At 41.6% G+C, this 15,898-nt stretch overlaps 1 protein-coding gene across 1 annotated transcript; it reads right to left on the minus strand.

The window, feature by feature from the left end:
* Window positions 1–670: 670 nt before the first annotated feature.
* Window positions 671–10,327, minus strand: LOC311124102 (tribbles homolog 2-like). Its single transcript, XM_084198313.1, has 2 exons — window positions 10,039–10,327; window positions 671–2,986 (listed from the first exon to the last, which is right to left on the minus strand). Exons 1-2 carry the CDS (start codon window positions 10,191–10,193, stop codon window positions 2,512–2,514), a joined length of 630 nt encoding a protein of 209 aa, XP_084054439.1. The 5' UTR covers window positions 10,194–10,327; the 3' UTR covers window positions 671–2,511.
* Between the last annotated feature and the right edge of the window lie 5,571 nt (window positions 10,328–15,898).

Consider the following 15,898-nt stretch of genomic DNA (forward strand, 5'->3'; position numbering starts at 1 on the left):
CTCAATCATCAGTAACGAGTTGGCAGAATTGGACAAGCAATTACAAGGGTCTGCATCCATACAGTGCAGTACTGTCAATACTGTAAATAGTCTGAAAAGGTGGTACATGGGACCATAGAAACGGTGTCTGATAAAGAATGATGATGAAATATTACATCCATAGATAATGTTGTCTAATTGGTTCATGCTCCACGCTAATTGGTGACAATGAATCTCGTTATCTTGAAACTTTCATGATCTAAACATGGAATATTGTTTGTCTGTTTCCATACAACTATGCATTAAGAGTAATGCAACAGTTACTTATTATTTTGAGCAGTTGTATCAATTGATAGTTGGATAATTGTAATGAAATGAATAGACACTCATCTGAAATGTAATTTGTGAATTGCCTTTTGAAATAGTAGTACTTTGATGTTAAGTTGTGTCATATTGAACAGGTGATTTTTGTTAAATGAACAAATGATCTTAGTTTTATGTGTATTGTATCCAAGCAATTGAAAAAAGTGTTCGTTTTGAAAAATGTGCATTTTGATCATTGGTTGTGAGTTTTGTGTCTAGAGTTTTGAAAATTGACGTCAAGGTTCTGAAATTAGTGCCAAAGTGATTGTAAAAAACTGTATGAAGAAACAATATCTAAGATGTGCTAAGAGAATAATCAAACCAAATGTGCAGTTCACAATTTATTTACTGAATAAATTTGGACAAAACACCAAAATCTGTTACATTTTACAATCAGAACATCCGAGGCAGAATTCCCACCATGCACCACACCCCTCCAAAACAAAAACAAGAGGACTTCTTAAGCATTAGCACCAAATCAGCACCAATGCAAATTAGGGCAGCTCATTCTACGAAACAAAATAAAAGCAATAGTCAGTTTTAAAAGTGACTAAAAATAGCACATTTCCGATAACATTTTCACTTGTGTTTTGACTTTTATAAAAAAGAAACAAGCTTGTTTTGTTTCACCCTGCTAGGCAGGCTATAGCATTCATAGGGTGCATGCCAAGGACTAGTTAATAAAAACACAAATTCAAGTAACATTGAGATACGACAAAACATGTCCACTGGTACCCATTCAGAACAGGATAGTTTTACAGGACCTACGCAGGCAGTAGAAAATTAACATGGGCTACTGCAGACCATGTAACTGTAATAGTATTGTTTAACTGGTGTCAAGTTCAAAATAAAATATATTAAGGGGTGACCGAAGTTGGCATGGGTGGTGGGGGCAGAGAAATACTGGCACAAAAGTTTAATTGTTTATTCTAAAAACTTCGGACAGCCTTTCTTCCCATCGCACATGTCCTGTGTCCAAACTATTGCCTTCAATATACATGAAAAAGGAATCTCTGAAAAAGAAAAACCCTGCAATGTTTTTTTTTTTTTTTAAATATATATATATTTATATTTATATAGTTGTTACAATTTAAATAAAATGTTAAGTTTTCCTCTCCTACAAATGAAAAGCTAAACTTAAATAGAGAAAGCGAGTCTAGAGAGGTGGAATTGATTGTTCACCTAACCTAACCTAAACAAATCAAGTGCATTTTGCCATTGGTGGAGGCATAACGAGAGAGGGAGGTTACAAATTAAGGTTAAGCAGAAGATATCAAAGCAGCATTAATAATTTAATGGAATAGCTTAATACAACAAGGTGATATCAGACTTAAAACATAGCCTTATTATTAAACGACAAATTGATGGTGGTGGAACATTGTTTTTTTAAAGAAATGCACACGATGAGTAGGGGAGAGGAATAAGGCTACACAGAAATAAATGATGAAGTACACAAGTTTCTGAAGACATAAAATAGTTCAGTCAGTATCCGTCTTCTATGTCAATGAAAGAGCTTTATAACCTAGGTTCAAAGGTCCTTTTAGGTCATGAGAGACAAACACTGAGTGACAAAACAAAAATGAGGTCATCTGTCCTGATGATTGTTAGAACAGAGGAGGTAGAAGTTGGCCCTGACCACAGGTCCAGGGTCAGATTTTGTTTTAATCCTCATAATGGTTAAGGTGAGGATTGAGGGTTATGTGATCTGATCCTAGATCTTTGGTTAGTGGGTAACTTCTACCTGGGTGTGTGAGAACGCATAGAGAAGTGGTGTTCTTGTTCTCCTTGGCTGAGGTTTTTTGTCCCTTCGTGCTTTCTGTAGCGTCACAACATGGCGTATGTCTCTACTTTTAAAAGCACCACTTAAAAAAAGGAACAACAAAAGATAACGTTTGCTACATTGTTTGTGACTAGCATGTCCAGTGGCGGCAACTCCTCTTAACAGAAGTCCCACCCCCGATGATGTTTGTACGCCATTCGCCACCTGGCTCTGCCTCGAGGCTGGTTTTCCATGAAATGGAAAGAAAAAAAGATGGATACACCTTTTCTGTGAGTGACAATGTTTCACCTGCTAAACAACTAATCTACCTTTAGGCTCTTTCAGAGCGTGTCGCGTTTGTTCCGCGCTGTGGCGTAGTCCCCGCTTTGTGCTTCCTGTTTCCTGTCTGCTCAGCTGAAGAACTGATCCAGCTCCTCCTCCATGTTCACCTCAGGCACAGTCTGCTCCTGCTCCCGCTCCCCTCTCCCCTGGACCACAGTGCCACCTGCTGTCCCGGAGGATAAGAACCAGGGGTGCTCCAGGATCTCCCGGGATGTGAGGCGCTCTGCGGGCTCCCGGCGGAGGATACTCCGGATCAGACACTTGGCCTTGGGCGTTAGGTTCTCTGGGATGCTGAAGTGGCCCCGGCGGATCTTACTGAACAGGGAGCTGGGTTCTACGTCGTGGAAGGGGTAGCGGCCCACCAGGATGGTGTAGAGCATGACGCCCAGGGACCAGACGTCTGCCGCTTTGCCCGAGTAGCTGCCGCTGCCGTTGAGGATCTCGGGGCTGACGTAGGCGGGGCAACCATGTTTTTCTGACAGAGAGTCGTCATGGCCCTCCAGGATGTAGGTGTCTTCTAGGCTCTCCAGCTTCACAAGGCTCCTGGAGGGAGACAAGAATCGACAACAAACAATATTAATACTCAGAGTCCTCTTACTACAGGATGACCCATTTTCTAATTTTAATTGAATCTGTCCATAAAATCAAAAGTACATTGTGAGTATAGGCTGAAGAAAGTTGGCTTGGCACCTAAAACCCTCACAAACTTTTACAGATGCACAATTGAGAGCATCCTGTCGGGCTGTATCACCGCCTGGTACGGCAACTGCACTGCCCGCAACCGCAGGGCTCTCCAGAGGGTGGTGCGGTCTGCCGAACGCATTACTGGAGGCAAACTACCTGCCCTCCAGGGCACCTACAGCACCGATGTCACAGGAAGGCCAAAAAGATCATCAAGGACATCAACCACCCGAGCCACTGCCTGTTCACCCCGCTATCATCCAGAAGTTGAGGTCAGTACAAGTGCATCAAAGCTGGGACCGAGAGACTAAAAAACAGCTTCTATCTCAAGGCCATCAGACTGTTAAATAGCCATCACTAGCCTATAGAAATCACTGGCCACTTTAAGAAATGGAACACTAGTCACTTTAATAATGTTTACATATCTTGCATTACTGATATGTATATACTGTATTCTATAATATTCTACTGTATCTTAGTCCATGCCGCTCTGTTATTGCTCGTCCATATACAGTGGGGGAAAAAAGTATTTAGTCAGCCACCAATTGTGCAAGTTCTCCCACTTAAAAAGATGAGAGAGGCCTGTAATTTTCATCATAGGTACACGTCAACTATGACAGACAAATTGAGGAAAAAAAATCCTGAAAATCACATTGTAGGATTTTTAATGAATTTATTTGCAAATTATGGTGGAAAATAACTATTTGGTCACCTACAAACAAGCAAGATTTCTGGCTCTCACAGACCTGTAACTTCTTCTTTAAGAGGCTCCTCTGTCCTCCACTCGTTACCTGTATTAATGGCACCTGTTTGAACTTGTTATCAGTATAAAAGACACCTGTCCACAACCTCAAACAGTCACACTCCAAACTCCACTATGGCCAAGACCAAAGAGCTGTCAAAGGACATCAGAAACAAAATTGTAGACCTGCACCAGGCTGGGAAGACTGAATCTGCAATAGGTAAGCAGCTTGGTTTGAAGAAATCAACTGTGGGAGCAATTATTAGGAAATGGAAGACATACAAGACCACTGATAATCTCCCTCGATCTGGGGCTCCACGCAAGATCTCACCCCGTGGGGTCAAAATGATCACAAGAACGGTGAGCAAAAATCCCAGAACCACACGGGGGGACCTAGTGAATGACCTGCAGAGAGCTGGGACCAAAGTAACAAAGCCTACCATCAGTAACACACTACGCCGCCAGGGACTCAAATCCTGCAGTGCCAGACGTGTCCCCCTGCTTAAGCCAGTACATGTCCAGGCCCGTCTGAAGTTTGCTAGAGTGCATTTGGATGATCCAGAAGAGGATTGGGAGAATGTCATATGGTCAGATGAAACCAAAATATAACTTTTTGGTAAAAACTCAACTCGTCGTGTTTGGAGGACAAAGAATGCTGAGTTGCATCCAAAGAACACCATACCTACTGTGAAGCATGGGGGTGGAAACATGCTTTGGGGCTGTTTTTCTGCAAAGGGACCAGGACGACTGATCCGTGTAAAGGAAAGAATGAATGGGGCCATGTATCGTGAGATTTTGAGTGAAAACCTCCTTCCATCAGCAAGGGCATTGAAGATGAAACGTGGCTGGGTCTTTCAGCATGACAATGATCCCAAACACACCGCCCGGGCAACGAAGGAGTGGCTTCGTAAGAAGCATTTCAAGGTCCTGTAGTGGCCTAGCCAGTCTCCAGATCTCAACCCCATAGAAAATCTTTGGAGGGAGTTGAAAGTCCGTGTTGCCCAGCGACAGCCCCAAAACATCACTGCTCTAGAGGAGATCTGCATGGAAGAATGGGCCAAAATACCAGCAACAGTGTGTGAAAACCTTGTGAATAATTACAGAAAACGTTTGACCTGTGTCATTGCCAACAAAGGGTATATAACAAAGTATTGAGAAACTTTTGTTATTGACCAAATACTTATTTTCCACCATAATTTGCAAATAAATTCATTAAAAATCCTACAATGTGATTTTCTGGATTTTTTCTTCTCATTTTGTCTGTCATAGTTGACGTGTACCTATGATGAAAATTACAGGCCTCTCTCATCTTTTTAAGTGGGAGAACTTGCACAATTGGTGGCTGACTAAATACTTTTTTCCCCCACTGTAAGTATTCCATTCCTTACTTAGATTTGTGTGTATTGGGTATATGTTGTGAAATTGTTAGATATTACGTGTTAGATATTATTGCATATTACTGCACTGTCGGAGCTAGAAGCACAAGCATTTCGCTACACCCGCAATAACATCTGCTAAACACGTGTATGTGACAAATAAATTTTGATTTGATTTACTGACGCATGGTTCAAGATTACAGTAAGCAGTTGCCCTCTTCTGGTGGGAGGGCATTGTAATTCACTGTGATGGACATCATCCGTATGTTTTAGATCCATAGCTTTGAACATTAAATGAAGTAGAGCACATAATGCCTGGGGCTTACAGTACATCTAACATTTCCATTCTCAGTGATAAGAGCAGTGCAGCTAGCCAGCCAGACAGCATGCCTCAGCCTATAAATAGCCCAGCTGATTCAATAGGCCTCTCCAGCCCAACAAAGAGCCACCATTATGGACGATTTTAGTTCAGCGGCCTTGAGTCAGCGTGCGGTAAGAACAGTTTGAAAATGGGATTCAAGACACAAAAGCGTTATCATCATCAGTGTCTTTTAACAGAGAACAATTAAGTCTCTTTTCCAAGTAGACCATCACAGCCATGGTCTTCTGAAAGCTGCTGATCATAATGATGGGTTGTTCAGAGGCATCGTGACTGATGAGGACTCTGGAGTGGCCCAGGGTACACAGACCCTACACACAGATGATGAGAAAGGGACACTTGTGAAGCTCCGCCTAAAGTGTCTCCATCTGTGTGTGTGTTTGGAAGTGTGAGGGGCTGTTAAAGACACACACACACACACACACACACACACACACTTCATCCATTTTAATTGAGGAGAAGAGCAGAGCTGCAGCAATGGCTAATGCCTATTCAGAAGATATCTCCTTACTGTCTGTGACACGCACCCACACACATGCACTGATTGTTGCTACGGCTTGACTTTGTTAATTGTGGGATTTTGTACCGTCCGGTTCACTTGTTTGATTTCAGATAGTTCAGAGTATTCAATCAATGCATTACCTCAGTCAGGCCGCTAGAATTCTTTTGTAAGCAGCCTGTTTGTAAATATCATTGACAGAGCTACATGCAACATAGAAATCAGCAAACTCTCTAAGCAGCCATTAGGATAGAGAGGCTGACATATTTCTTAATACTGCTTACATAGCATCTCATGTTAAGTATGACCCACATAACAATGTCAAAAATGAATTAGAACACATTGCAGGGTTAAAAGGTCACTGTCTGGCACACCAAGGACAGTGTTTGTAGAAGGTTGGGTTCCAGATCTCTCCTGGCTGACACTGCAGAGGATTCCCAGCCAGTATGATCTATGACCTATAACCTTTCCTGGGGGGCAGTGATTGGTCAATCCAGCCATGATGACATAAGCAGGACGCCCAGTCTGTCACCATACACTGCTGTGGCAATATCACCTTACCGGGTAGCCTCTCTCTCTCTCTCCCTCCCTCTATCCCTTCTCTGACCTTCCACTCACTGAATCTCTGGGACTTGGCTTTTGACCAGGGTGACTCTGAATAGCATGAAGTGGCTTCCTCTCCAGTTTCCTCGTCTCCTTTCTTTCATCTGCACTGATTTGAAAGAGCTGGATAGGTGAAGCAGATTCCCGGTAGCCCTACCACTGCTTTCAACCTTTACAAAATGTTATCATCTCGTGCTAGCTTGTTTTCAGATCACTGCGGATGCAGGAGAGGATATAAGGATAGGAAGAAAGCCACTTAGAATTAGATGCACCCCTAGACCCCGACTCCCCACCCCACAATTTCTCTCCTAACCCCCTCTACCCCCATCAGTCATTCAGTGGAGGGTTTGACATCCCACCCTGGTAGGTCTGTCATGGCAGCCAAGGTCATTAGACTGCTATTAGATGAGTGTGGCAGTCAGCTCAGCTTCCCTTTTCCATGAGCAGAGCCAGAGGGTGACACTGCCACAAATTCACATAGATACAGGCAATGTTCCCTCTAAACTGCACCCGCTCCCCGGGACTGCCGCACAGCTCCCTGGGACTGCCGCACAGCTCCCCGGGACTGCCGCACAGCTCCCCGGGACTGCCGCACAGGCATAAAAGAAAACTACAGCAAAGTTGATACTGTGAGATTTCAAAACGTTTAAAACCATGACTAGAGAGAGACTGTCAACGAATACAGCAAAGAGCTGCTGTTTTTACGAGTGAGTTCATGTTTAAGTTCTTACTCAGCACTGTCAACACTTTGTATTCAACACTTTTATAAGCCATAAAATACGCCTTCTTCCTATTTCCACTTAGCGCTACAACAAGCACTGCAGCAGTAATGAATGAGTAGGAAAGTGTATCCTTAGGCTTGCGATGTTATTATTAGCGGCTTGGGTCTTTTTTAATATGGAGGAATATTTCACTTTCTCTGTTCATAGGAGTAAGAACATGAATTTGTGCATGAGGCAGAAACAATGCGGTTCAACTCGAGTTTCCCCATCAGCTGGAAGATGGTGTCCCTTTTTGGTCAGTGTCAGTGGAGGAAAGGGAGAGTGGAGGGATGTTGAGAGGCGGACCCTCAGTCTGCTGCTCTCTCCCTCTGCTGAGACTGACCATCAGATGCAGGCCCCATCAGCCCAGTAAAATAAAAAGCAAATTATTTAAATGTATGCTCACTCAGCTGTGCTTCACAAGTAATACAACAATGGATCTATTACTGGTGTGATCATATAGACTACCTCCATTTTTTGTATATAATTTAAAACGATGGCCCGAACAACAATGCATTGGCAGGGCAATTCAAGCAAAACCAATATGCTGTGATAATGTATTGGGCCTATAGCCTACTGCACAAACCTCATTACAGTACTGTTTTTAATTGGTTAATGTTGCATAGGCTTACGTTTTTTAAGTAATGTTCAAATCAAATCTGAACGGTAGATCTCGGCTTGCATTTTGACTCAGAAAATGATCTTGACTCAGAAAAGGTTGGTGACCACCGTTCTAGAGTTTTCCCTGTTAACACTATCAACGTTTCCCTTTACTGTGGCAATTGTGATCGAATCAACGCAATATTAGCCACTTTCAATGCAACATACCAAAACAAAACGAATTATGCAAGAGATTTTGTTGTAGGCAGAAAGCTTCGGAGTAGGATTCTATTGCATTGACACGCAGGAATCAGCCCATACTCTACACAGAACGGTGCCGCATAACCAATCAGAGCTGCAGTAGGCCTATATGCAAATAGACCATAACATATACGGATCTGTGCCATTTACTTTGAACTGGATTGTGTTCACAGCATGAGCGGTCCTGAGTAGATGCGCTTGTTTTGAGATCAAAGCAAGAGCTGCTTGTAGCTACGTGTGCACATTTTGTTCATATCCTTTGCTAGTTAGTGAGTTATTAGCCCAGTTATAAATAATTTGTAGTCAGCTATAGGGGAGTGATTGCTTCCTACAAGAGCACAAAATGTGTACATTTCTAGGCATCTTTGAAAAGTGAGTCAGGTAAAGAGCTTTTTTTTTTTGTCTTAAAGGGGCAGTGTTGTATTTTGAGACAGGCTTGAATAAGCTAAGTAGCCAATAGGCAGAAGGTAGCATCATTTGTCTGATTCTCTGTAATAATGGATGAGAATAATGCATTTTATTTTGTAAAGTGGTTTCTTGCATCAAACAACACAAAAACATTTTCAGTCACCTCCTTGTCTGAAGGACAAGTGGATAAACAGGTTAATGTCAAGCCCTGCATGTTTTTTCTAAAGTCTCATGGAATGTAGGCTCACATTGAACACCACACATTGGCTGCTACTGTAGGCTGAATGATAGAACAGCTATTTCCATGTTAAAATGTTATGGGATGCATTTTCTTAGCTCAGTGCCGGATAAAATTAGAGTGAACTCCACTGCCAGGTTAGACTTCTGCAATAGGAGCAGACTGAGGTCCTGCACAGATCTAGGATCAACTTGCCCTTCACCCAATGTAACCTTAACCATTGGAGGAGAGTACACCAAGCGGACCTAAGGTCAGTGTGTGTCTAGGCTGGGGCATTCAGATAGAGAGCAAGCATCCAGTCAGTGCCAGGCTGAATGAGGTGGCAAACAGGCTCAGATCTCCCCAGTAACAGCAAATGCTTGCTTTGACAGGGTAAGTTAAAAAAGCAGCATTAGAATATGTTTTTATCACTGTTCTCCTGAAACACTATAATGATAAACATGGAACACACAGAGATTTTGGTTTGATTAATTCACTTTTATCTCTGCAGCATAATAGGTTATAGAACCTATATTGATTCTGTTTGCAACTAATAGGCTGCGATATCAACAGTCCACCACCAGGGGTCTCTATATACTAAACCCTGCTCTAGCTGATGTCTCTGTAGCACTGATTCATTACTCTGTGCCACAACCTTACATGGTAAATCCCAACCTAATTGAACATCTGTCAGACAAATCTAATCCTGGCATCTCTGCTGTCACTGTCCACCAGTTTAACAGCAGTTCGGCTAGCTGGCATGGGCCCTGGACTGTGTCCAGCAGTCACCCTGGTTGTCCCCAAGCCACATTCGTGTGTGTGTACTCCTAGTTATATTGGGTACCTTCAATATGGTGACCTCTAATCTAAATAGAAACTACTCAACTCCATAATTATGTTACAACAATATTGTTACTGTAGTAATTGCAGTGTTACTACACAGTGTATCTTCATGTAAAGAGTTACTGTAGGGTTATGTACATTCATATCTATTTACAAAGAGCATAAGGTGAGAGACTTTCTTCCCCTCCCATCCATCACCCCTCCTCACCCCATCCCCTTCCTCACCTGTCCTCGTTCCTGAAGACAAACTTCCTCAGCTTGAGGTCCCGGAGGACCACACCGTTGTCATGGCAATGTGCCACGGCTGAGGCTATCTGACGGAATAGTCTGGCGGCCTCGTCCTCGCGCAGTTTCTTGCAGGTACGGACGAAGGAGTGCATGTCACCGTGGCTCCTCTCGAAGAAGACATAGGCCCGCTTCTCCCCCAGCAGGATCTCCACCACCTGGTTGATGTGCTCATGTCTGCCCAGGGCGAAGTAGGCCGCCAGGGACTCCTGGTAACTCCCTATCTCAAACACCTGGAGAGGGGGAGGGAGAGAGAGATTGGGAGTGGGTAGAAAGGGAGGGAGAGTTTAGTATCCAATGGAGATGATAGTCATTGTTCACCACATTGTGTAGACTAGAACAGATGTGATTGTCTATCATCGTGTAGAATAGGGAATCGTGTAAGCTCTATATTTCGCAAAGTTCTGAATGCTTCACCTTACTGAATATGCCTACACCCCCCAGGGCTCCAGAACCTTTAGACCAATGTTTATTCCATGGGCAGCAACATGGAATTAGAATGCTGCTGCAGATAGAAAGGTAAAGAAGGTAAAGCCATAGAGCTGCATGGGGACCATTCCATATTCTGCATGCATACTTTTCTATCTGAATGTGAACATTCTGTAACTTTGCCGCCATTGCCCTCCTGCATACGCTTCAGGGTACAGTCTCCCCCGGTTTCCATAGTAACCCCTCTCCCTCAGTTCTCCCGTTGACTTTCACTGAGGGGAGCCCAGGTGAGCCAGCCTCTTGGCTCCAAGTCCATAAACGGTTAGAAAGCAGCAGGCTCTGTCTCACCCTGCAGTGTGTGTGTGCATGTGCTTCTCAAGGTCTTCAATTGTAGCTGGGGTCTACTAATACACATTGGCAGTAAACTGTCAATTCTGAGATTACAAATGTATCTTTGATGTTGCTTGGTAACATGCAGTAAAAATGGAGGTCATATATATATATATATATAAATAGAGTACCATATATATATATATATATATATATATATATATATATATATATATATATATATATATATATATATATATATATATATATATATATATATATATATATATATATATATATATATATAATACAGTACCAGTCAAAAGTTTGGACACACCTACTCATTCCAGGGTTTTTCTTTATTTTTAGTATCTTCTGTATACCCCCCTACCTTGTCACAACACAACTGATTGGCTCAAACGCATTAAGAAGGAAATAAATTCCACAAATTAACTTTTAACAAGGCACACCTGTTAATTGAAATGCATTCCAGGTGACTACCTCATGAAGCTGGTTTGGAGAATGCCAAGAGTGTGCAAAGCTGTCATCAAGGCAGTGTGGCTACTTTGAAGAATCTAAAATCTAAATTTTATTTTGATTTGTTTAACACTTTTTTGGTTACTAAATGATTCCATGTGTGTTATTTCATAGTTTTGATGTCTTCACTATTATTGTACAATGTAGAAAATAGTAAAAATAAAGAAAAACCCTTGAATGAGTAGGTGTGTCCAAACTTTTGACTGGGACTGTATATATATATATATCAGTGGAGGCTGCTGAGGGGAGGATGGCTCATAATAATGGCTGGAACGGAGCTAATGGAATGGCATCAAACACATGGAAACCATGTGTTTGATACTATTCCACTGATTCCGCACCAGCCATTACCACGAGCCTGTCCTCCCAAATTAAGGTGCCACCAACCTCCTGTGCTATATATATAACTTGTTGACAGTGGCAGTGCCAAAGGCCGTAGGCCTAGCCTTTTCACTGGGACACACTCTAGGACTGTGTTCCTGTGGGGCCTGTGTGCTTTTTAGCCTAACATTTCTATTAATCAGACCAGGTTCATAATATTTGAATGTACTCAAGGGTACATGTAGCCAATGCTCCAATAATCAAACTGTACAGTTAAGTCAATACTGTACCATACAGGGGTGGGAACAAAGGCCAAAAGGTTGACCTCAATTTGCCCTATGCACTTGCAAAGCCATCTGCCTACTGCATCTTTCAAACACTCAGTGATGTGTGTGCTACTGTATATAAGGAGAACAACAAAATGCAGTGTTGGAGATTTAACTACTATCGTATCTGAAGATTATGCCTTTGTTAAATGTTTTTCATGACGAAATGGAATGTTGGTTGTTAGTATAATGTAACATATAATAGACAGGAAGTGTATTGTAAAACTGGCCAGAAGAGGGAGCCCATCTTGTTGCATTGGTTATAAATAGGGGTACACGAAGAAGATAGGTCAGAGCAGACATCAGAATTGGACGACACTACTGCTCTCCGGGTGTCATGTCACCTGTTACTCATGCTGAAGCTTATGATCTGAATAAACCTTATGATCGACGTTCAGTATGAGCAGACTCCTTGATTGACGGTAACACCTACAAATAACATACACTACATAATGGAGGCTCCGCTGAGATATTGATTGCATCGTTATTGGTCCCTTTCCTGGATTCGTGAGTTGACTATTGTTCAAGCCGGCTAAAAGGTGAGATTATTCACAAACTTTGGACACCAGTCATTTCGTTGATTGGGGAGAGGGCTTTGACGGTGCACAGTTAAAAGTACTTGGGTCGTTATTGAGGTATGGTGTTGCTGTTAACTGGGAGTCTGAACGAAAATATTCTAAATTTGGTTGATGTGTAAACGCTGTTTACAACAATGGATTGTACAAATGGATTGGTAGAGAATATATATGTTGGGAGATATCTGCATAATTAGGGCACCGGGAATACGGAAAAGACCTCGAAACGAGGCGACTTGTAATAATAATTATTATTATTATTAAGTGGGCTACAAATCCTGTGTTAAGTGGTAGGCTTGGGCAGGTTGATTTCTTAAGCGGAAATTATGAAGTGAATTGGTGTATTTATGTTATATTCTGCCTCTGGTCGACGGGAAATTGGTTTGGGATTGACCTCTGGATATGAGATTCATCTTTCAAGGCAACAAAAAGTTAGACGGGGAGAGAATTGGACGATTATTTATTTGGCCACGGTGCAGGATATTGATTTGTGTTGTAGGCCGCTGTTGGCTAGAGGCTGAAGCTAAGGCTGGATTGTTTCAGGCCACGTGGTGCCTCGTTGCTAAGGCTTGATTGTATGGTTCGGGTCACGTGGTACATCGTGGCGAAATGCTAAATGCTAAGGCTTGAGGCTAATTTTTGTAAGGCTAAAGTGTGAATCAGGCTACATCATGGTGGCTGGATGCTAGTGTTAATTGTGTTTTGTGTCACGATGTACCGTAGGCTAAGCTAACTGCTAAGGTTGAATGCTAATGGTGTTGCGTGCTACATGCTAACGTATCCTTAGAGATTCCGTTGCGACGGGTGAAAGTCTCTTAAACTTGTTTATGTGTTTGTAAGTCAGGTTGTATGTTTTGTGAGCGCTGTTAAATGTTGTTTGACTATAGGGGACATGGGAAGTTACAGCTGGCTGTTATTCTTTCTGTTTGGGGAGAGAGGAGAGAATCATTCTTTCATGGGGAAACGTATTTTTGAATGGTTGTGCGCATGCGTTTAATTTTGCGACACTACACTACAGAAAGGGGAGTTTAGGACACGAGATTAGGACACGTTTTGGTTTATGGCACTAAATCTACGACATGCGGTCGACGAAACAAAATGGTGGCGTAAGGTCATATGTTTGTTTGGGGTTTCTTGTTCAGGGGTTTAAGGGCTACCGGAAGAGAGAGGTGAACACGACTCTTTTAAAATCGTTAAAGTAACTGTTATGTGAACGTTAAACTATTTGGCGAGATGTAGTACATTTATAGATCAAATATATGTTGACGGAGTATAATTAATTAAAATAAAACGATTAAGATTAAATGAAATGTTTTGGAGCGATCTATGTAATAAATGATATTTGCGCATGCGTGGGATTCTGCAAAACAACACATGGGGGCTGCAGGGAGACGGAGAAACACACAGACAGAGAGATTTTAGTACGAGTATTCTAGTTTAAAGATTGGTTGAAGATGAAACTTGCTTTGTAGCCTATTGAATTTATAAATTAGATATATGGTAGCGGATTATAATACATTTAATTAAAGAATTCAATAACGGATTAAAATAAAAAATAAAAAGGTTTTTGAGCGATTTATTTAATTCTGAGTTTAGTCTTAGAGTGAATAATGTAGAACGAACGAATATTGAATGGTTGGAAATACTCAGTGACTGCATTAACGACTAAAATGTTATGTTGTGTCTCTGTTCTTCTGTCATATGAGAGGAACGCTAAGTGAGAGGAGTGAGGAGATACAGGAAGTGATCACGTCACGTGGCAGAGGATCAAGTCAAAAAGGGTTTGGTACTGATTATGGTTACAAGATCTTTCCCTAACAGGATATGTGATGTTATGACGATTTTACAAGGGGCTTGGCAAATTCTATTTCAATAAAAGTTACATTTTGGAAGCTATGTGCATCACTGGGCTGGATTGCAGTTCGATTGGAAATCAGGTACTGACATTATTCTTTAAATTTATGATAATTAGAGCTAATGGAGCAAGGGGTTATGGGAATTGGAGTATTGTAGTATTGAAGGTAAGGCTTTGGTTATGGGTATTTTAGTCTGAAGATGACTAACTTGCATTTACTGGCAGTTGATGGGCTGTGGTAATATACTAGGAATAGGAATTGGGGTTAATTATTCAGGATGGTTAATGGATTTGTTTAGGTTATATTAACAATTTTAGGGGGGAAGTCTATAACTTAAATAGTCTAAAATAGGATAGTTCACAATAAAGGAATATAAAGGGCTTGATATAGGGGGAAATTGATTAAAATAGTCATTTTTTAATCAAAGTAGACTAGTGTTAGGAGAGACTAATGGCAGAAGTTAGTACCCCTTTCTCACACATGGATTCAGCAGAAAGACATCATCCAGCAGGGTGATTATGGCATCAGAGATGAAGACGAATATGAGCAGAAACAACGATGAAGATGAATCCAGAAGAAGGAAAGAAAATCGGGATGTCTGGGAACTTAAGGAGAAGAGGATGATGATGATGAGAGGTCATGGGTGGAGGTGACTCTGTGATCAGAAGGAAGTGACTCTGTGATCAGAAGGTGGCAAGAGAGGAAAGAAGAAATGGATACTAGAGATTTGATCTCTGATGAAAGTTGAAGGTACAAGAGAGGAAAGACGAAATGGAGAAATGGAAGTAACATGACTGGATGAAGACCTCAAGAATTGAAGGAAAATAATAATACAGTGAGGCTAAAGGAAAGGCCACTGGTAAGAAGATGATATTTCAAGAACAGAACTTAGAAGATAACCGTTTGAAGAATACTGATAGGTCCACAACGAGAAGAAACGGACGAAGAAAACTCTATCAAATACAACTTATAACTGGTGGTGGAGAAGAAGAAAATAAGTGTTGGTTATGAAGAATCAGAGTGAATCAAATCAACAATCACTGTTACAGCTTTAACTGAACAATATCAAAGGCAATTGTATCAACCAAGGGGGGACCATATGTTCCATATCGACGGTCAGTTTCTGGACAGACACATAATTGGAGAAGAAGAAACAGAGGAAGATCAACGAGCAAGTGAAGATCACCGGTGCTTCAGGTGAACACTAAATATTCTAGAGTGCCGAGAATATCCGGAAGGGGTGCATTGCTGAGAGCCTCGATTAGAGAAGAAGAGAAAATAGCTAACAGTTGAAACCACCGGCCATTAGAAGTGATAGTGAATAGGGGAAAACTTATCTGGGTTCAGTCTAAAGAGGTTAAACATATCACTCTGTAAGGTAAACTAATTAGGATAGGGATTTGAGGTAGTAAAACAGTTTAAATAC

This window comes from Coregonus lavaretus, assembly GCF_964263955.1.
Source record: "Coregonus lavaretus genome assembly, contig: HAP1_SCAFFOLD_6238, whole genome shotgun sequence".
Taxonomy (NCBI): domain Eukaryota; kingdom Metazoa; phylum Chordata; class Actinopteri; order Salmoniformes; family Salmonidae; genus Coregonus; species Coregonus lavaretus.